General features: G+C 42.0%; 1 protein-coding gene across 2 annotated transcripts in view; it reads right to left on the bottom strand.

Annotated features, from left to right (window-relative positions):
• The window catches only part of nav1b (neuron navigator 1b), a 152,527-nt gene that overhangs the window by 61,441 nt on the left and 67,815 nt on the right, over nucleotides 1-23,271 (bottom strand). For both annotated transcript variants that reach the window (XM_061885320.1, XM_061885329.1), the window contains 2 exons: nucleotides 6,756-6,894; nucleotides 3,694-3,997 (listed from right to left, as the gene is read on the bottom strand). In XM_061885320.1, coding sequence (XP_061741304.1) covers nucleotides 3,694-3,997; nucleotides 6,756-6,894 — 443 coding nt within the window. The remainder of the gene's footprint in view (nucleotides 1-3,693; nucleotides 3,998-6,755; nucleotides 6,895-23,271) is intronic.

Here is a 23,271-nt window from a genome sequence, read left to right as displayed (position 1 = left end):
GGACTCTTACTATTATGTTATTTCCACTATGGACTGGACTCTCACTATTATGTTAGATCCACTATGGACTGGACTCTCACTATTATGTTAGATCCACTATGGACTGGACTCTCACTATTATGTTAGATCCACTATGGACTGGACTCTCACAATATTATGTTAGATTCACTATGTACTGGACTCTCACACTATTATGTTAGATCCACTATGGACTGGACTCTCACAATATTATGTTAGATCCACTACTGACTAGACTCTCACACTATTATGTTAGATCCACTATGGACTGGACTCTCACACTATTATGTTAGATCCACTATGGACTGGACTCTCACACTATTATGTTAGATCCACCATGGACTGGACTCTCACACTATTAAGTTGGACCCACTATGGACTGGACTCTTACTATTGTGTCTTATCCACAAAGGACTGGACGCTCACACTATTATGTTAGATTCACTATGGACTGGACTCTCACACTATTATGTTAGATCCACTATGGACTGGACTCTCACTATTATGTCTTATCCACTATGGACTGGACTCTCACACTACTATGTTAGATCCACTATGGACTGGACTCTCACACTATTATGTTAGAGCCACTATTGACTGGACTCTCACTATTATGTTACATCCACTATGGACTGGACTCTCACTATTATGTTAGATCCACTATGGACTGGACTCTCACTATTATGTCTTATCCACTATGGACTGGACTCTCACACTATTATGTTAGATCCAGTATGGACTGGACTCTCACTATTATGTTAGATCCACTATGGACTGGACTCTCACACTCTTATGTTAGATACACTATGGACTGGACTCTCACAATATTATGTTGGATCCACTATAGACTGGACTCTCACTATTATGTCTTATCCACTATGGACTGGACTCTCACACTATTATGTTAGACCCACTACTGACTGGACTCTCACACTATTATGTTAGATCCACAATGGACTGGACTCTCACTATTATGTCTTATCCACTATGGACTGGACTCTCACACTATTATGTTAGATCCACTATGGACTGGACTCTCACACTATTATGTTAGATCCACTATGGACTGGACTCTCACACTATTATGTTGGATCCACTATGGACTGGACTCTCACACTATTATGTTAGATCCACTATGGACTGGACTCTCACAATATTATGTTGGATCCACTATAGACTGGACTCTCACTATTATGTCTTATCCACTATGGACTGGACTCTCACACTATTATGTTAGATCCACTACTGACTGGACTCTCTCACTATTATGTTAGATCCACTATGGACTGGACTCTCACACTATTATGTTAGATCCACTATGGACTGGACTCTCACAATATTATGTTGGATCCACTATAGACTGGACTCTCACTATTATGTCTTATCCACTATGGACTGGACTCTCACACTATTATGTTAGATCCACTACTGACTGGACTCTCACACTATTATGTTAGATCCACAATGGACTGGACTCTCACTATTATGTCTTATCCACTATGGACTGGACTCTCACACTATTATGTTAGATCCACTATGGACTGGACTCTCACACTATTATGTTAGATCCACTATGGACTGGACTCTCACACTATTATGTTGGATCCACTATGGACTGGACTCTTACTATTATGTCTTATCCACTTCGGACTGGATTCTCACACTGTTATGTTAGATCCACTATGGACTGGACTCTCACTATTATGTCTTATCCACTATGGACTGGACTCTCACACTACTATGTTAGATCCACTATGGACTGGACTCTCACACTATTTTGTTAGATCCACTATGGACTGGACTCTCACACTATTATGTTAGATCCACTATGGACTGGACTCTCACACTATTATGTTGGATCCACTATGGACTGGACTCTCACTATTATGTCTTATCCACTATGGACTGGACTCTCACACTATTATGTTAGATCCACTGTGGACTGGACTCTCACACTATTATGTTAGATCCACAATGGACTGGACTCTCACTATTATGTCTTATCCACTATGGACTGGACTCTCACACTATTATGTTAGATCCACTATGGACTGGACTCTCACACTATTATGTTAGATCCACTATGGACTGGACTCTCACTATTATGTCTTATCCACTATGGACTGTACTCTCGCACTACTATGTTGGATCCACTATGGACTGGACTCTCACACTATTATGTTGGATCCACTATTGACTGGACCCCCACTATTATGTTGGATCCACTATGGACTGGACTCTCACTATCATGTTTGATCCACTATGGAATGGACTCTCACTATTATGTTAGATCCAGTATGGACTGGACTCTTACTATTATGTTGGATCCACTATGGACTGGACTCTCACTATTATGTTAGATCCACTATGGACTGGACTGTCACTATTATGTTAGATCCACAATGGACTGGACTCCCACACTATTATGTTAGATCCATTATGGACTGGACTCTCACAATATTATGTTAGATTCACTATGGACTGGACTCTCACACTATTATGTTAGATCCACTATGGACTGGACTCTCACACTATTATATTGGATCCACAATGGACTGGACTCTTACAATTATGTCTTATCCACAATGGACTGGACTCTCACACTATTATGTTAGATTCACTATGGACTGGACTCTCACACTATTATGTTAGATCCACTATGGACTGGACTCTCACTATTATGTCTTATCCACTATGGACTGGACTCTCACACTACTATGTTAGATCCACTATGGACTGGACTCTCACACTATTATGTTGGATCCACTATTGACTGGACTCTCACTATTATGTTAGATCCACTATGGACTGGACTCTCACTATTATGTTTGATCCACTATGGAATGGACTCTCACTATTATGTTATTTCCACTATGGACTGGACTCTCACTATTATGTTAGATCCACTATGGACTGGACTCTCACTATTATGTTAGATCCACTATGGACTGGACTCTCACTATTATGTTAGATCCACTATGGACTGGACTCTCACAATATTATGTTAGATTCACTATGTACTGGACTCTCACACTATTATGTTAGATCCACTATGGACTGGACTCTCACAATATTATGTTAGATCCACTACTGACTAGACTCTCACACTATTATGTTAGATCCACTATGGGCTGGACTCTCACACTATTATGTTAGATCCACTATGGACTGGACTCTCACACTATTATATTGGATCCACTATGGACTGGACTCTAACTATTATGTTTTATCCACTATGGACTGGACTCTCACACTATTATGTTAGATTCACTATGGACTGGACTCTCACACTATTATGTTAGATCCACTATGGACTGGACTCTCACTATTATGTCTTATCCACTATGGACTGGACTCTCACACTATTATGTTGGATCCACTATGGACTGGACTCTCACACTATTATGTTAGATCCACTATGGACTGGATTCTCACAATATTATGTTAGATACACTATGGACTGGACTCTCACAATATTATGTTAGATCCACTATGGACTGGACTCTCACAATATTATGTTAGATCCACTATAGACTGGACTCTCACAATATTATGTTAGATCCATTATAGACTGGACTCCCACACTATTATGTTAGATCCACTATGGACTGGACTCTCACACTATTATGCTAGATTTATTGGACCGGGCCATGATCATCTGACCAGGGGTCCTACCTGCTACTCTCAGCACGCTCTGAGACGTGTGCGTGATGGGTGAGGTCACTCCCACCGGAGGGTTCCGGCTCTTCTTGAAGCTCCCTGGTGCGCCCAAACTCTGGGGCTTCCTCAGGTCCCCTCTGGCCCCCAGGTCCTCACTCAGGCCGGGAGGCTTCTTCCTCCACTTGCTGGCCGCTTCCGTCTTGAGACCGTCTGCGTCCGAGGGGCCGCAGGCGTCCGGCTTGAGGCCCGTTTTGCCGTCCTCGCTGTACCAGGAGAGTCCGCTCTCCACCAAGGAGCGCTTCTCGGCGTCGGTGCGGAGCTGCAAGGAGGGGAAGAACCAGGACAAAGTTCTTTCATCTCAGCTGCATTTCGGAACCGTGGAGATAAGACCGTAAGATCCCACCAAAAGTGGGTAGCATTAGATCACAGCTAGAGATCGACAGAACTCCATTTTTCACCTTTGGGAACGAAGAAAGTGAGTGAGTTCTTCAGGATATCTGCACTTTTTTGACCTTGAGGCCCTACTTTCCCATTACAGAGGGGCCTGGGACCCGCTCACTTATGAACAATCAATTATTAATCTTATTTTTAATCATTTTGAATCATAATCAATGATTATATCTAACCTACTCACAGTTCATCAAGGATGATTACCAAGGCTTGGGTCAGGCTGATTACAAAAATAATACTCATAAAAACTTATGCAGTGCTAAAATAAATTAAATGTTTCCTAAATGAACTCAATGCAATTAAAACTTTAGTCATAGCTTTTGCACTTGAGAAAATTCTCTACGACTATAGCTCCGGATTTCTTCTGATTGTTTGATGTTGTCATTACTGCCACAAGTGGTGGAAGAGTGTATCACAGCTGAGTACCATCTGGACCACAACTAAGAAACACATATCTTTAGACGGCCCTCTAGGGGGCGCTTGTGACCCGACAACGGGCCCCTATGGTTAAGGAACACTGGTGTAGTGGACTTAACGAGCCAATCACTGCTGAAGCAGAACGAGTCAAACGCCAGCTGAGAATGTTCGGATAAGATCTAAATGGTGTACATTAATCCATGAAAATATGGAGAAACTGCTGATGGTGTGTTTGACGGCGAAGCAGCTGGAAGGAAATATGGTAAAAGTCCACTTTTTAAAGGGAATGGTATATATTGTAATAAAAAAACTACTTCATAGTACTACTATAGTTGTTTGTACTATGTCTATTAGATTGTTTATGTGCAATATTTATTATCTAAAAGTTTGTTTTTCTGATGTTTTAGACGGCCAATCACCGATTCAATTAATTTGGATTCATTTGAAGGCCAGACGTTGACGTATAAAGTCCGCCACAGAACCAATTAAAGGCCTAATGAAACCCACTACTACCGACCATGCAGTCTGATAGTTTATATATCAATGATGAAATATTAACATTGTAACACATGCCAATACGGCCTTTTTAGTTTACTAAATTACAATTTTAAATTTCCTGCGGAGTTTCTTGTTGAAAACGTCGCGGAATGATGACGCGTATGATGACGCGTATGATGACGCGTGTATGTAACGTCTCAGGTTGTAGCGGACATATTAGCCCAGCACCACTTACGGCTAAAAGTCGTCTCTTTTCGTCGCATAATTACACAGTTATTTGGACATCTGTGTTGCTAGATCTTTTGCAATTTGTTCAATTAATAATGGAGACGTCAAATAAGAATGCTGTTAGTGGGAAGCGGTGAATTGCAGCTGCCTTTATCACCGAAACAAAGCCGGTGTTTCTTTGTTGAGAAGCTTTAACACAGAGCAGTCAAGCGACCATGTTTCTCTACGTCAACCAGCAAGTGTTTGGATGGGAAAATTGTGATATTAAGTCGGCTCTTACCGGAGACTTCCGTGGATTATGGGACCTCCTCCTGTAGCTGTCAAAAAGGCAGCCTAATCTTGGCTCCTCGGCTTCTCTCAGAGACACTGGCGTTCACCGCAGCCATCCGACTTTCAGGTATGACAGTATAATCTCACTAAAATACTATTAACACAATAAGCAGATAAAGGATTTTCCAGAATTATCCTAGTAAATGTGTCTAATTACATCTGAAACGCACCCACTGCCGCCGCCCGGAGCCGTCGCTCTTTCTTTTTTTTATTATTATTATTATTATTATTTTCATAATTTTTTTTTTTTTTAGTGCCTCATTCTAACTTTCCTCATTCACAAATCTTTCATCCTCGCTCAAATTAATGGGGAAATTTTCGCTTTCTCTGTCCGAATAGCTCTTGCTGCTGGTGGCTATGATTGTAAACAATGTGAGGATGTGAGGAGCCCTATAACCCGTGACATCACGCGCACATCGTCTGCTACTTCCGGTACAGGCAAGGCTTTTTTATCAGCGAACAAAAGTTGCGAACTTTATCGTCGATGTTCTCTACTAAAATATGGCAATATCGTGAAATGATCAAGTATGACACATAGAATGGACCTACTATCCCCGTTTAAATAAGAAAATCTCATTTCAGTAGCCCTTAAAATTTGTTTGTGAGGTACTTCTGTAAGGCAGAGATTGGACTTTTGTGAACGAGTCGAGCCTTTTAAATGGCTCTTTCCAATTGAGGAATTAGAATTGATAAGCAGCAGTGATTTATTCATTTGAGAGATGTTTTTTGTATGCATAATTTGAATCAAAATTCGCTTCATTGGTTTTATTTGTTGAAGCAGTAATGACATCACCGTAAAGAGTAAAACTCAGGGCAGGAGTTAAAGACCCGAATATACTGAAGATCAAGAACGGGGAAATGGCGCCATCTTGTGGAATGTTCATGAAAACAAACTACAAATTAGACAAGCAATATTTCAAAATAATTCTCTCAAAAAGTGTTGATATTGGTGTAATGTATATATTTTAATCTATTGACCAAACTTTTATATCGTTAGTGCCACGAGTGATTGTTCCCTCCATGAAAATAATAATAATAAAGGCCCTCCCCCTCCTGTTGCAAGTCTTGTGGGTTCTTTGGCAAAAAAAGACAACACGAGTGAAGAAATCGGGCCGGATAGAGACTAGACTGAAAAAAGGACTTTGTGGACTCACCATCACTGAGGAGTTGCGTCTGGACCCTAGGGGCGTGTTGGGGAGGGAGCCCAGGGACGAGCTGGCGTTGAACTCCTCCGAGCTGAGGTTGTCTGAACCGTCACTGAGACCACTGCTGATGGAGCTGCTTTCATCCCAGCTGGAGGACACATACCAAGTCATCGATTATTTAGGTTGATTAGTTAATGTCATTAGTTAATGACCAATGTGGTGATAAAACATCACTAGTTAATGGCCAATGTGGTGATCAAATATCATTAGTTAATGACCAATGTGGTGATCAAACATCATTCGTTACTGACCAATGTGGTGATCAAACATCATTAGTTAATGACCAATGTGGTCATTGGTCAATGACCTGTTGTGTTTGGACTGACAGGCTGTGCTATCGAGTTAGCAGACAGAGCCACGCTGCAGGCTGACATATACATGCATCCACAAAAAATACACGCCACAAACAAACACATACCCCGCGCCCTAATTCATGCCTGCCACCCTATGTGGTATGAGGAAAAACAAAGCAGCTTCAGGCCCGTCCTTCCTGTTGCAAGTCTTATGGGTTCCGCCAGGTCTGAGATTGACTAATTTTTTTTTTTACTAATTCCACCCATCCACCTTTTACGGGGCGCCGTAAGTGGCGACCAATCAGTGTTCCTCTTCTGTCTCCCTGTTCAATGTTTGGCTAATCTTGAACGGGTTTGTGCTAAAAATGACATTGTATGAGAATAAGGAGCTTCTTCTTTAACTTGTGGGGTCGCAGTGAGGTGTTGGGGGGGTTTGCATTAGCATATTCATTCATGTCTGAACGATACACACGCCTGCTAGGTGGCAGGAACAGTTCTGTAATTGGTGAACAGGCTGACCAGGTTTTATGACACCTTCAATCGCCCTTGGGTTGACTGGAGGCAACATAATATTCTGAAGTAAAACTTGCTCGTCTACAAATAGCCTCAGATTAATAGGTAAACATGTCAGAACCACGGATGCAACCTAAATGCTGGTTTTTAGAATCCTGAGAACATGCACGCATAGATTCCAACCCGCTAACCACAATGCCGACCCAGTTTCTGTTACTTCCAAAGGACAACACATGTTCACGTTTTGAACTTTATCCGTCTTTCTCTTGTTTGTTTTCATGGCAAAACATCAAACTTGGGAGGACTGAATGAGCAGTTAGAGAATCTTGGCCTAAGATTAGACCGTTCCAGAAAAAGGCTCGATGAGTTATAGAGCTGGCCGCACTTCACAGTGGAAGAATAGAAACAGACTTGGTACTCTCTGGATAGAACAAGCAAGGACTTGGTGGGAACAAACATGGGTTTCATTGATGTTCAAACCTGGGACTGACCTTAGTCCAAATATGTGTACCCTGCTCTTATCTGCATGCAGATCTAGTCCATCATGACCACGGTCTGCAGAGCTCCGTAGACGCTTCAGTGACTGTGAACATCTCGTCTCCCCAGTAAGTCAACGTCTAACCGGATTACTAGAACTCCAAGAAGGCGACACACTGACCTCGCCAGACTTCTCTGGTTACTGGACTGGAAAAATAAATGGAGCTTCAATTGCAGCTTCAGACGGAGAAGTCCAACACCCTGCCACTTTTTTTTACCCACAAGACGGCTAATGAGTTACGATGTTGGATTGTTTATACAGTTTTTATGTCGGCTCCAGGAAGACGAGTCATGCTGATGGATGTGGCATTTTGGGTACATTCGAAACCCGTCGCTGGAACTCGTGCTTAGTCAGCGTTAAGGAAACTTACGACATCAGTGAACTGGTAATAATATTTATGTGTTCTCCACGAGGCACTGCTGTGTCGCTTCATTTTTCTAATGTCAGAAATGTTAGGCACCACGTCGCCCCCCAGATGTATTGGACTCACACTTTGTGGGGTTCAACATGTAACAGACAACTAATAAGAAAGTAAACAGGCAAAGTTATTTTTGCTGACCAATCATTCGGTCTGATTTCACGATACAGCTGGCTCTTACAGAACATGGGCCGCAAACTTACAATACAGTTTTTCCTACCTGTGTACTAGGGTTGTACGGTATACCAGTACTAGTATAATGAATCAAAAACGGTACTATACTCTGTTTGAAAAGTACCGCTTTGGCTGGTCATAGGAGCAGAGGAGCGTGTTGGGCAGCGCACACACACAGAGTACTTACTAGCAGACAGTTTGTAGACAGAAAAGGGACAATGGACGCATTTTGATGAAAAAAATTAAGATAAAGGTGAAGTTATAACACTAAAACACCCCCTGGAAAAGTTGATTTAAGACATAGTTACTTCTAAAACACTAATCCTGGCCTGCATGGCGACAAATAAAGTAAGTTTCTTACAAATAACATTATCACTGGAAGACGAGGGATAGCTAAACATGCTTCACTACACACCGTAGGAGGATACAATAGCTCACCTGCGTCACAATGTAAACAAATGCCATTGGTGGATCTACACCTGACATCCACTGTAATGATACCAAGTACAAGAACATATCTAGTCGATACTACTTTGATTACATCAATATTTTTTAGCATCACAAGATCTTTTTTCGTTTAAAAAAATATTCATGTTATGTTTATAAAGTCATTAAATATATCCCTGGACACATGAGGACTTTGAATATGACCAATGTATGATCCTGTAACTACTTGATATTGGATCGATACCTAAATGTGTGGTATCATCCAAAACTAATGTAAAGTATCAAAGAAGACAAGAATAAGTGATTTTTACATTTTAACAGCAGTGTAGATAGAACATGTTAAAACAGAAAACAGAGCGACACCTAACCTTTACATCAGTATTTTATGTATTAGGTATTATATTTTATCGTATGATCCTGCAACTACTTGGTATCGGATCCATACCTATATGTGTGGTATCATCCAAAGCTAATGTAAAGTATCAAAGAAGAGAAGAATAAGTGATTATTTTATTTTAACAGAAATGTAGATAGAACATGTTAAAAACTGAAAATAAGCAGATATTAACAGTAAATGAACAAGTAGATGAATAATCTGTTTTTACAGTTTGTCCCTCATAATGTGTACAAAATAATAGGTAGATAAATGACACAATATGTTACTGCATACAATTTTTTGTTACAATAAAGACAATAATGAACTTTTTTGAAGTCCCCTTTATTTAGAAAAGTATGGAAATACATTTTGGTACCGGTACCAAAATTTTGGTATGGAGACAACACTAATAGCTGGAGACGCTTCCATTGTTAAATGTTCTACTTGGGAACACGTCACGTTCCAACAAAGATTAACAGAAGACACAAGTAGCCATTTTTCAGTGAAGACAGGGATCAGTGCTACAAAGTGGAACAATTAATTAATTATTAATTCTGCACTGAAGCCAGCGAGTCTCTTGTGAGGCCCATTTTCTTGAAAAACAATGTGAAGAAACAAAAATGAAAACATTTGTGTATCAGCCTTTCCAAGATGTCCCAGGTTCTAAACCTTGAACACACTTATTTTGCTTCCACTTCCTGCATGTATCCTCAAGTGCTTGTTTCCCTCACCTGTCCCTGATTGGTAGCCTGGAACACATGTTGCAGTTGCTAATCAGCTACTATTGATGACTGCCCTGCCCCACAGTTAGGGCTCAATGATTCTATCCTTTTTCCTGTCTCCTGTTATCCTGTTTCCTGCTTCCTGTTTGTTGGCTGTTTCCTGGTTCCTTTTTTCCCTGCATGTGCACTTACCATTTCCACTATTTGTTTTTGACATTAAAGTCATGTTTTCCTGTGCTAGACCGACAGCGGTCCCTTACATGTGAACAATAGACACAGTTCCCCTTTGAGTAAGTGTACGATGACCCCTGATTTTCTCCACAACTGTTCTGGCTGTCCTGGTTTTAGAACTGAGTGGGACTTCACAGCCAGAGATCCTGGGTTAAGAACCGTTTGGAACTTCACAGCCAGAGATCCTGGATTTAGAAGCATGTGGGACTACACAGCCAGAGATCCTGGGTTTAGAACCGTGTGGGACTACTAGGGTTGGGTATCGAGTGAAGTGAAGTGAATTATATTTTTTTATATAGCGCTTTTTTTTTTTTTTCTCTAGTGACTCAAAGCGCTTTACATAGTGAAACCCAATATCTAAGTTACATTCAAACCAGTGTGAGTGGCCCTGGGAGCAGGTGGGTAAAGTGTCTTGCCCAAGGACACAACGGCAGTGACTAGGTTGGCAGAAGCGGGAATCGAACCTGCAACCCTCAAGTTGCTGGCACGGCCACTCTACCAACCGAGTTGAAGTATCGAATATCGATTGGAACCGGGACTAACTTTCCGATTGTCCCAGAATCGTTCAAAAGTCTAAATTTCGATTCCTAGTTTCGATACCGAGTCCGCCGACCGGAAAAAAATAATAAGTCCGCCGACCCGGAAGAAGAAGCCGCTGAACACCAACAAAGAAGCGCCCACCGCGGGAAGTGTTAGCATAGCCGAGCCTATGTAGCCGAGTGAGTCAGTCAAGCATGGATAGCGGGCGTCGACGGTCGAAAGTGTGCTTTATTTTACTAAAAAAAAATGAAATATCGGCGAAATGTAACACGTGCAACAGGACTAGTTTGTGCTTAGGAGGGTGCACGTCGAACATGATGAAGCACCTCCGAGTTCATGGAGTACAAATAAATGCGTGTCCCGTCTTCGACAGGAGACACTATCTGTCAAGAACGCTCACGCATCCTGCCTGAGAAGGCGGATATAGTCATTTTCCTAAATAAGAACTGTCTCTGATTTTATACTGTACCTGCTGCTGATCTGGACTGGGTTTTGCAAGTTGTTTCTTATTGTTTATTTGCTTTTCTGCACCAGGTTAGCCCATCAGTGGGAGCAGGGTAACATGTTTAAGTACCTGCAGCATGTGTGTGTAAATGTGTTTTGATGAGGTTTCCTGCAGCATCATACACTTGTGTGTGTAAATGTGTTTTCATTAGGTTTTCAAAAATAAAGTTCTCTTGATGAAAGTGTACCCCTGTGAAAATGTATTCATAATTTATAATATTTATATTCAAGTTCATAGATTTGATATTTATGTTCTAGTTGAAAACAGCCCTGTGAGGAAAATTATAGTAAAGTTCATAAAAAGTTAATAGAATTAAAATTGATGGTGAATGTCAGAGTATTTCATTCAGAAAGATTGTAGGTTAGCTAACTCATTTAAAATATCCTAAACTTTTTTTTGACCCTGCCTTTTTATTTATTTATTTTTTTTAAAAGAATGAATCGGAATTGAGAATCGGCATGAATCGGATTTGAAACAAAGAATCGGAATTTTTGAATCGGAATCGTTCGAATTCAAACGATACCCGACCCTAGGGACTACACAGCCAGAGATCCTGGGTTTAGAACCGTGTGGGATTTCACAAACAGAGTTCCTGGGTTTAGAACTGTGTAGGGCTTCACAGCCAGACATCCTGGGTTTAGAACCGTGTGGGACTACACAGCCAGAGATCCTGGGTTTAAAACCGTGTGGGACTTCACAGCCAGATATCCTGGGTTTGGAACCATGTGGGACTTCACAGCCAGAGATCCTGGGTTTAGAACCGAGTGGGACAACACAGCCAGAGATCATGGGTTTAGAACCACGTGGTACTACACAGCCAGAGAGCCCTTGAGAACCTCTCCCAAAAGGTCCGTGCAAGTCAGAAAAAGGGAAATTGAAGGCAGACTGCAGGAGCATAAATCCTGGAGAAGATGACTGCAGCAAACCTTTCATTAAGTCCAGAACGTCTCTTCACTTCCAAGCAGCCAGGGAGGTTGAGGGAGATTTCAGGGAGTTTTCAGGGAGGTTCAATGAGGTTTCAGGGAGGTTCAGGGAGGTTCAGTGACGTTTCAGGGAGGCTCAGGGAGGTTCAGGGAGGTTTCAGGGAGGTTTGAGGAGGTTTCGGGGAGAGTTTGAGGAGGTTCAGAGAGGTTTCAGGGAGGCTCAGGGAGGTTCAGGGAGGTTTCAGGGAGGTTTGAGGAGGTTTCAGGGAGAGTTCGGGGAGGTTCAGAGAGGTTTCAGAGAGGTTTCAGGGAGGTCCAGGGAGGTTTCAGGGAGGGTTCAGGGAGGTTTCTGGGAGATTAAGGGAGGTTTTAGGGAGGGTTCAGGGAGGCTCAAGGAGGTTAAGGGAGGTTTCAGGGAGGTTTGGGGAAGTTCAGAGAGGTTTCAGGGAGGTTTCAGGGAGGTTTCAGGGAAGTTCAGAGAGGTTTCAGGGAATCGTGTTGCTTCAGAGCCATGAACACAGCCTTATCACGGTTGCCATGGCAAAGACATTGCCAGGGTAGCGACAAGAAGGAACACCACTTCCTGCCAAAGATCTCCCTTGGACCTTCATTCAACAGACTTAACAGTGGTTAGCGTGGTAGCCTCATAGCCAGGAGTTCCATGGTTCAAATCACGATTTTTGGCTTTTCTCTGGGGGCTTTGGTTCACTCCCACCATCCCATAATGTATGCTAATTAGAGACCCTTCATTGGTCCAAAGGTGTGCACGTGGGTTCATCTTAACATCCATCTAGAGCTCTATACCACAGGTGTCAAACTCAAGGCCCCCAGGGGCCCACGTCATTTAAGTTGCCCCTCCCCCACACGCCTGAACATAACGTTTCTAATTCATCTTTTCTTCCAATAAGTCTTCTTTCTACATGAACCACTTCCTTTGTAAACACTTTTATCATCTCACTAGATGATGTGTGAATTTTCCAATGCTGAAGTTGAAGTGAAATGCTGACAGAATGTAGTAGGAATGTAAACATAGTGTGAATGTTGTAATAGTTAGAAAAATGAAAATCCGGGAATTTTTCTATAATTGTTGAAGTAGAACACACAATTACTGAACACAAGATTACTCAACACACGATTACTGAACACACGATTACACAATTACTGAACACACAATTACCGAACACCCAATTACACAATTACTGAACACACAATTCCACAATTACTGAACACAAAATTACACAATTACTGAACACACGATTACACAATTACTGAACACATGATTACACAATTATTGAACACCCAATTACACAATTACTGAGAACACGATTACACAATTACTGAACACACAGTTACACAATTAATGAACACACAATTACACATTACTGAACACGCGATTACTGAACACACAATTCCACAATTACTGAACACAAAATTACACAATTACTGAACACACTATTACAAAATTACTGAACACATGATTACACAATTACGGAACACACAATTACACAATTACTGAACACACAATTACTGATTACATGATTACACAATTACTGAACACATGATTACAAAATTACTGAACAGACAATTACACACTTACTGAACACACGATTAGAAAATTACTGAACACACGATTACATAATTGCTGAACACACAATTACTGAACACACGATTACAAAATTACTGAACAAACAATTACACACTGAACACACGATTACAAAATTACTGAACACACAATTACATAATTGCTGAACACACAATTACACAATTACTGAACACACAATTACAAAATTACTGAACACACAAATACACAATTACTGAACACACTGTTTCACACTTACTGAATATACAATTACTGAACACACGAATACACAATTACTGAACACACTATTACACTCTTACTGAATACACAATTACACAATTACTGAACACACGATTACACAATTACTGAACACACAATTACACAATTACTGAACACACAATTACACGATTACTGAACACACGATTACACAGTTACCGAACCCACAATTACACAATTACTGAACACAATTATACAATTACTAAACACACGAGTACACAAATACTGAACAAAGAATTACACAATTACTGAACACACAATTACACAATTACTGAACACACAATGACACTTTTAATGACCTATTTGCCAGATTTTTTTCTAAAAAAGTTAAGTTAAAGTGAAAGTACCAATGATTGTCACGCACACACACACACACACACACACACACACACACACACACACACACACACACTAGGTGTGGTGAAATGTGTCCTCTGCATTTGACCCATCACCCTTGATCAGCCCCTGGGAGGTGAGGGGAGCAGTGAGCAGCAGCGGTCGCCGCGCCTGGGAATCATTTTTAGTGAATTAGCCCCCAATTCCAAGCCTCGATGCTGAGTGCCAAGCAGGGAGGTAATGGCTCCCATTTTTATAGTCTTTGGTATGACTTTTGCTACTAAAATCCACAGTTTTACAGTAAAAATCTGGCAAATGAGCTGACTTTTTTTTTTTACACTTTTGTCATTGTAACACACATTTGTCATAGTAACACACACTTGTCACAGTTACACACACTTTGTCACAGTAACACACACTTTTCACAGTAACACAAACTTGTCACAGGAACACACACTTGTCACAGTGACACACACTTGTCACAGTAACACAAACTTGTCACAGGAACACACCCTTCTCACAGTAACACACACTTTTCACAGTAACACAAACTTGTCACAGGAACACACACTTGTCACAGTGACACACACTTGTCACAGTAACACAAACTTGTCACAGGAACACACACTTGTCACAGTGACACACACTTGTCACAGTAACACAAATTTGTCACAGGAATACACACTTGTCGCAGTAACACACATTTGTCACAGAAAGACTTGTCACAGTAACACACACTTGTCATAGTAACACACGGCAGCCCATCTGTGGGAACGTGGTTGCCATGGCAACACATCCAGAGCCATGCCGCATGAAGAAAGATGTGTGCTGCTGCAGTCTGCTCGGCGTGTACTTCATGCTGCCATGATGTTACTGTGTCATCACACGTGTACACTAGACCAGCATGTCATGTGATACCACCATGATGTCAACATATTTCATGTTTACACTGAGAATCTTTGGTATTTTTTTGCAAATAGTCATGTACCTAGAATTGAACGGCAGCAACACATTGCAAAAAAGGCATTTTTATCAGTGTGTTACATGGACTTTCCTTTTAACAACACTCAGTAAAGGTTTGGGAACTGAGGGGACACATTTTTGTGGGCCTACCGAGGATGTCGTGGTGGTTTGTGCAGCCCTTTGAGACACTAGTGATTTAGGGCTATATAAGTAAACATTGATTGATTGATTGATTGAAGTGGAATACTTTCCCATTCTTGCTTGGTGTACAGCTTACGTTGTTCAACAGTCTCCCTTCTCATATTTTAGCCTTTATATTGCACCACACATGTTCAATGTCTGGACTACAGGCAGGCCAGTCTAGTACCTGCACTCTTTTACTATGAAGCCATGCTGTTGTAACAGCTGGCTTGGCATCATCTTGCTGAAAAAAGCAGGGGGGTCCATGATAACAACATATGTTGCTGCAAAAGCTGTATGTACCTTTCATCATTAATGGTGTCTTCATAGATGTGTAAGTTACCCATGTCTTGGACACTAATACACCCCCATACCATCACAGATGCTGGCTTTTACACTTTGACCCTAGAACAGTCCGGATGGTTCTTTTCCTCTTTGGTCACGATGTCCACAGTTTCCAAAAACAATTTGAAATGTGGACTCATCTGACCACAGAACACTTTTCCACTTTGCATCAGTCCACCTTAGATGAGCTCGGGCCCAGCGAAGCGTTTCTGGGTGTTGTTGATAAATGGCTTTAGTTTTGCATAGTAGACTTTAAACTTGTACTTACAGGTGTATAACATGTAAAATATACATGATGTAAGTATATATGTAATGTAGTAACATTTATAATATTATGTAATATATACATGATGTACGTATATACTGTATGTAGTACCTAGTAACATTCATAATAGCATGTAATATATATACCTGAATTAAGTAGATAATACTCATTTACACATCTAGCTCCTATTTCTATCCATGTGTCATTGTTGTACATGACTCCACTGGACAACGAGCTGACACTGAAGGTACGCAGAAATGAGTACACGTACGCAGATATGAGTATGAGTACAAGCTTATCACGTAGGAACGTGTGAGCGCAGGGCTACTGATGATTTTGTAGCTTGTTACCATGGTTACGCAGGAGCAGCCTGATCTATTTTCAAGAGCAGCTTGCTCTCAATGAGAGTGAGAGTGTGCACATACAGTAAGTCATGAGAGGGAGCACGTACAGTAAGAACGTCAAAGAGTGGAGACGTACAGTAAGTAATGAGAGTGAGAGTGTGCACGTACAGTAAGAACGTCAAACTAGCCGAGTTTCCAAAAAAGCTATCATCCGAAGCCACAAAGCCGATTAGCTGTTTGACAAAATGTATTCACGATCCGATACTATTAACCCTTGTCATGAAAATATTATTAACCCTTGACATGAAGATGTTTCAGTAAAGGAAGCAGCTGCAGACCAGCATGGAAAGTCAAGAGATGAGCAAAGTGTGTTTGCAGGCTATTCTTACCCATGTCGCGGTTGGCTGTCCTTGGCAGTTTTAGCAGCCGGGATATTTTCCCTCAGCGTGGCAAAAAGTGGTGCTTCGAGAAGAGCACAAACCTCTCAGCACTTTGCATCAGTCCATCTTACATGTGCTCTGGCCCAGCGAAGCTTTTCTGGGTGTTGTTGATAAATGGCTTGGCTTTATTGACATTATTCACACATTACTTTGTCTGTTTCAGTCACTATGTTATTTAGTCACTACAGTAATTGTGTTCACATCCACAGGAACCACATGGATTAGCCTACTCTATACAGTATTTACAACATTAGTGTTCACTTCACAGCTAAAGATGGTTCATCTACTTATTGACATTATTTACACATTACTTTATCTGTTTCAGTCACTATGTGTGGTGGCGTGGCCTGCACCCTTGCAGCGAAGCGGGGTGTGGCAGGGCCGGCTTCGAAGTTGGCAACAGGTGAGTGGATGACACAGCTGAAAGTGTTCAACTAATCACCTGTTGTTCTGTTAAAAGGCAGCAGTCAGAAAGGACAAGTGGTTGGAGTGGAAGCACACGCATGAGCGACGAGAGCAAGACAAATCACTCTGACGGAAAGACATTTGCTGAAAAGCACAAAAAGACTTTTGCACAATCATTTGAACCATAAATATTATTGTTAACAACCTGCAAAAGGAGTTGGTATGTCGGTGACTGGTGGCCAAAAGAACCCGGAAGGAAGCAACTTCCACAATTTGGCGCCCAACGTGGGGCCACCAGAGTCGGGGAAGGACGACTCACTGACCGATCTCGCAAAAGAGCTCGTCCAGGTGGTAGCGAACAGCCGCCAACAGTGCCAGGTTCTGCGGGCGTTGGTGGACCAGAAGGACGGGGCACGGCCAAGGCCAACGGCCGTCAACCTGCAACGCATGGGGGAATTTTTGCGACCACGGTGACACCGTGTGCGTGGCAGAAGGAAGAGTGGGGCGTGCGGCTCTTGCCGCTCCTGGCGGGGGAGGCACAGTGTGCGGCGCTCAGCCAGCCGGCGGCATCCAGGGTGCGCTTCATGGACCTGAGGAGGGCGGTGCTGGACCGGACGGGAGTCACCACCGAAAAACACAGACGCCAGTTCCGGTCCATGCGTCTGTGGAAGGAGGACCGGCCATTCGCATTTTGCCAGCGGTTCCAAAAGGCAGCGACGCGCTGGCTGCAGCCAGGAGAGGGAGATGGAAGTGATTCCCAAAAGACGGCCAACTGGGGCCGGTACCGCCGACCACTGGACCGGGCAGCTGCGATGACCCTCGCTGAGTACCACCTGGCCGTCCGCCGCGAGGCACAACCCGCACCAAAATAAAAAGGAGAGAGCAGTACACATTCGCCACCTTAACCCGCATAACACCTCATATGTTCTTTCCCCGCAGGTCTGGACTGCTGCCCCCAGAACATGTCCCCCGCAGACGGCCCCTCAAACGCTTGGGCAGGCGTGCTGGAGGAGTGGGCGGCCCGGTCGCGCACGTCAGGGACCTCAGCAGGTGGAGGTGGGGGGCGTGGCTGTGGCGGCCGGCCCTTCAGTGCCCTCCCCCAGGTGAGACGTACGGTATCAAGGTAATAATACAAGTGATGGTGGATTCAGGCTGCAGACACCCCATGATCCACCAGAACCTGGTTAGACCCGGGGCTTTGAGGCATGCAACACGGCTAAAAATCAGGTGTGTTCATGGGGATGTGCACGAGAACCCTATGGTGGCAGTAAAAATTTCGTACGGGGGCCAAAAGCATAGGGTTGAGGTAGCTGTAAGTACGCACCTCGAGTGCTCGAGTACCTGAGGCAGGCAGGGCTCACCGCCAACCCGGCGAGGTATGCCGTTGGCCGGAAGGAAGTGCAGTATTTGGGGTACCACTTGGGAGGGGGCCAGGTGCGGTCGCAGGTAGATAAAACAGCGGCAGTTGCGGCCTGCCCAACCTCCAAGACTAAAAACGAGGTGAGGCAGTTTTTGGGTCTGGAGGGGTAATACCGAAGAGTTATTCCACGGTTTGCGGACCTGAACAGCCCCATAACTGACCTCACCCAAAAGGGTGCTCCAGATCTGGTCCAGTGGACGGAGCAGTGCCAGCAGGCGTTTGAGAGGGTTAAGAAGGCCCTCTGCGAAGGGCCGGTCCTACACATGCCTGTTTTTTCCCGCCTGCATTGGAGCAGATCCTCCTAAGGTGCATATACAATATGGTAGTATAAATAGTAAAAAAAAGATAGAGATGAGAGATGTATCTATGTATATGTATATATATCCACACAGATGCATATCTGCATGCATATGAATATATATACAAACATACATATAACATTATTGCACATTGTAGTCCGAAAAAATTTAAAAAATTTAAACATTACACATGAGGACATGATGGACATATTGTGCTCAGTCAGTGCCTAAGTGAGCACAAAAATACTTTTGAACAATCATTTGAACAATAAATATTATTGTTAACAACCTGCAAAAGGAGTGGTGATATCGGTGACTGGTGGCCAAAAGAACCCGGAAGGAAGCAACTTCCACACTATGTTATTTAGTCACTAAAGTAATTGTGTTCACATCCACAGGAACCACATGGGTTAGTCAACTCTATACGGTATTTACAACCTTACTAGTGTTCACTTCACAGCCACAGATGGTTAATGTACTTATTGATATTATTTACACATTACTATGTGTTTTTCAGTCACTATGTTATTTAGCCACTACAGTAATTGTGTTCACACCCACAGGAACCACATGGGTTAGCCTACTCTATACAATATTTACAACCTTACTAGTGTTCACTTCACAGCCACATATGGTTAATCTATTTATTGACATTATGTACACATTACTTTGTCTGTTTCAGCCACTATGTTATTTAGTCACCACAGTAAGTACAACTTGTGTTCCCATCCACGGGAACCACATGGGTTAGTTACAGGATTTACAACCTTACTAGTATTCACTTCACAGCCACAGATAGTTCATCTACTTATTGTTGACATTATTTACACATTACTTTGTCTGTTTCAGTCACTATGTTATTTAGTCACTACAGTAATTGTGTTTACATCCACAGGAACCACATGGGTTAGCCTACTCTATACGGTACATACAACCTCACTAGTGTTCTCTTCACAGCCACCAATGGTTCATCTACTTATTGAAATTATTTACACATTAGTGTGTCTGTTTCAGTCACTAAGTTTTTTAGTCACCACAGTAAGTACAACTTGTGTTCCCATCCACGGGAGCCAAATGGGTTAGCCTACTCTATACAGTATTTACAAATTTACTAGTGTTCACTTCACAGCCACAGATGGTTCATGTACTTATTGACATTATTTACACATTACTTTGTCTGTTTCAGTCACTATGTTATTTAGTCACTACTGTAATTGTGTTCACATTCACAGGAACCACATAGGTTAGCCTACTCTATAAAGTATTTACAACCTTACTAGTTAGTGTTCACTTCACAGTCATAGATGTTTCATCTACTTATTGACATTATTTACACATTATGTCTGTTTCAGGAACCACATGGGTTAGCCTACTCTATAAAGTATTTACAACCTTACTAGTGTTCACTTCACAGCCACAGATGGTTCATTTAGTTATTGACATTATTTACAGATTACTTTGCTTCATTTACACGTTACATTCAAAATTATTCAACTGTTCAATGTCAAAATATAAAGAGTAGAAATAATGACCAAATGCCAGCTACTGTCTTTTTGTAGAGTACCAATGAGAATGAAAGTTAGCATTTAGACAGGCTAAACTGTGGCAAAAGTCATCACAATCATGTGTGTTCTTAAATGTGTATTCCACCTATTCCGTGTGGAGAGCAGTTTTCGTTTGGGCTTACACGGTAAACAACTCACATGAATGTTTTATCCAGGGGTATAGGTCACTGGGGGGAGCATTCTGTTCTACTTTTGAGGTCAAATACAATTATTTCCGTCTCGTTCTCATTTAAGTTTAGAACGTTTACTGCCAATCATGCTTTTATGTCCTCAAGAGGATTTCCGACTGTAGACTAAAAATCACATGATGCGGGAGAATTTCTTCTAGAACGCCTTCCCAACTTTGACCTTGGGCACTGGTCAACATTCTCTACCTGCCCTCCCGTGGGAGACATTTCCATAACGAGAGTGTATCCTCACTCCCGTGCAAGCGCCCCCCGGGGGGAAAATAAGTGGAGCAGTTGTTTCCATCGGGGCGTAACCTTGGCAACATGTCCGCCGCTCACAGTCACCGGTGATTCTCTCACAACCATCACAACATGAACACCTGACACGGACCAAGGTATTGGAGAAGATATGGAGGTCGACCTTGGTCTTTGCAGATATGATACACACTTTATGTGAACCAATCAGTGCACTACTACTACAACCAAACACTGGAAATCAGTAAAATGTATGTTCATTTTGGAAAATAAGTGTTCTTAGGTGTGCATGGATACTTTTATTTTGTGGATGTACTAAAACTCCATCCATCCATCCATCCATCCATTTCTACTGCCCATTTCCTTTGGGGTCGCGCGGTGCGCTGGAGCCTGTCTCAGCTACAATCAGGCGGAAGGCTGCGTACACCCTGGACAAGTCGCCACCTCATCGTTTAAGGACTTTCAAGCCAATTTTTCCAGTTTTTCCAGTACACTTAAAAAGGAAAAAAACAGTGTTTAAGGACTTTCAAGATCAATTCTACATTTCCACAAGCGAAGACAAGAATCTTTTGGTTGGATCTAAGCTAGATTGAGCCAGTTCGACATTCTAACTGAAGGTGAAGAACATCAACAAACACGAGTATGTTGGTTACTAAGTTCGTTAAAACGCTACTTTAGTCTACTTTACACCTGCGTTATCCTTTCCATCCTTACCCTTTCCATCCATTGTAACTGAGCTACTGTGTGGAACAAGTTTCCTCGTGGATCAATAAAGTTTGTCTAAGTCTAAGTCTAGTTCAGTATTTCCAAGAAAATATATGTTGAAGGAATCCAATAGCTATAAGAATACTTCCATCCATCCATCCATTTTCTATCGCTTGTCCCTTTTTGGGGTAGTGTGGGGTGCTGGAGCCTATCTTAGCTGCATGAATACAAAACATTACTCAAGTAGCAGTTGTACTGATAGTTGACGTAGTTCAGTCAATCAATCAATTAATCAATTAATGTTTACTTATTTAGCCCTAAATCACGAGTGTCTCAATGGGCTGCAAAAGCCACAACAACATCCTCGGTTCAGATCCCACATCAGGGCAAAGAAAAACTCAACCCAATGAGACAATCAGAAACATTGGAGGGGACCGCAGATGTGGACAATGGACGTCGAGTGGATCCACCATAATATTGTGAGAGTCCAGCCCATAGTGGATCCAACATAATATTGTGAGAGTCCAGTCCATAGTGGATCTAACATAATAGTGAGAGTCCAGTCCATAGTGGATCTGACATAATAGTGGGAGAGTCCAGTCCATAGTGGATCTAACATAATAGTGTGAGAGTCCAGTCCATACTGGATCTAACATAATAGTGAGAGTCCAGTCCATAGTGGATCTAACGTAATAGTGTGAGAGTCCAGTCCATAATGGATCTAACATAATAGTGTCAGAGACCAGTACATACTGGATCTCACATAATATTGTAAGAGTCCAGTCCATAGTGGATTTAATATAATATTGTGAGAGTCCAGTCCATAGTGGATCTAACATAATATTGTGAGAGTCCAGTCCATAGTGGATCTAACATAATAGTGTGAGAGTCCAGTCCATAGAGGATGTAACGTAATAGTGTGAGAGTCCAGTCCATAGTGGATCCAACATAAAAGTGTGAGAGTCCAGTCCATAGTGGATCTAACATAATAGTGTGAGAGTCCAGTCCATAGTGGCTCCAACATAATATTGTGAGAGTCCAGTCCATAGTGGATCTAACATAATATTAATAAAATAAAATCTAATTCAAAGAACTGGTGTTGTCTAAACACCAACATTTTGGTACTGGTACCAAAATGTATTTCGATACTTTTTCTAAATAAAGGTGATCACAAAAAAATGTCATTATTGTAACAAAAAATGTTAGTGTACATGAAACATATGTTTATTATTGTCATTTAG

Source organism: Nerophis ophidion, linkage group LG02 (genome assembly GCF_033978795.1).
Source record: "Nerophis ophidion isolate RoL-2023_Sa linkage group LG02, RoL_Noph_v1.0, whole genome shotgun sequence".
Classification (NCBI taxonomy): domain Eukaryota; kingdom Metazoa; phylum Chordata; class Actinopteri; order Syngnathiformes; family Syngnathidae; genus Nerophis; species Nerophis ophidion.
The sequence above is the reverse complement of the archived record's forward strand: the minus strand, read 5'-3'. Positions and strand labels throughout refer to the sequence as shown.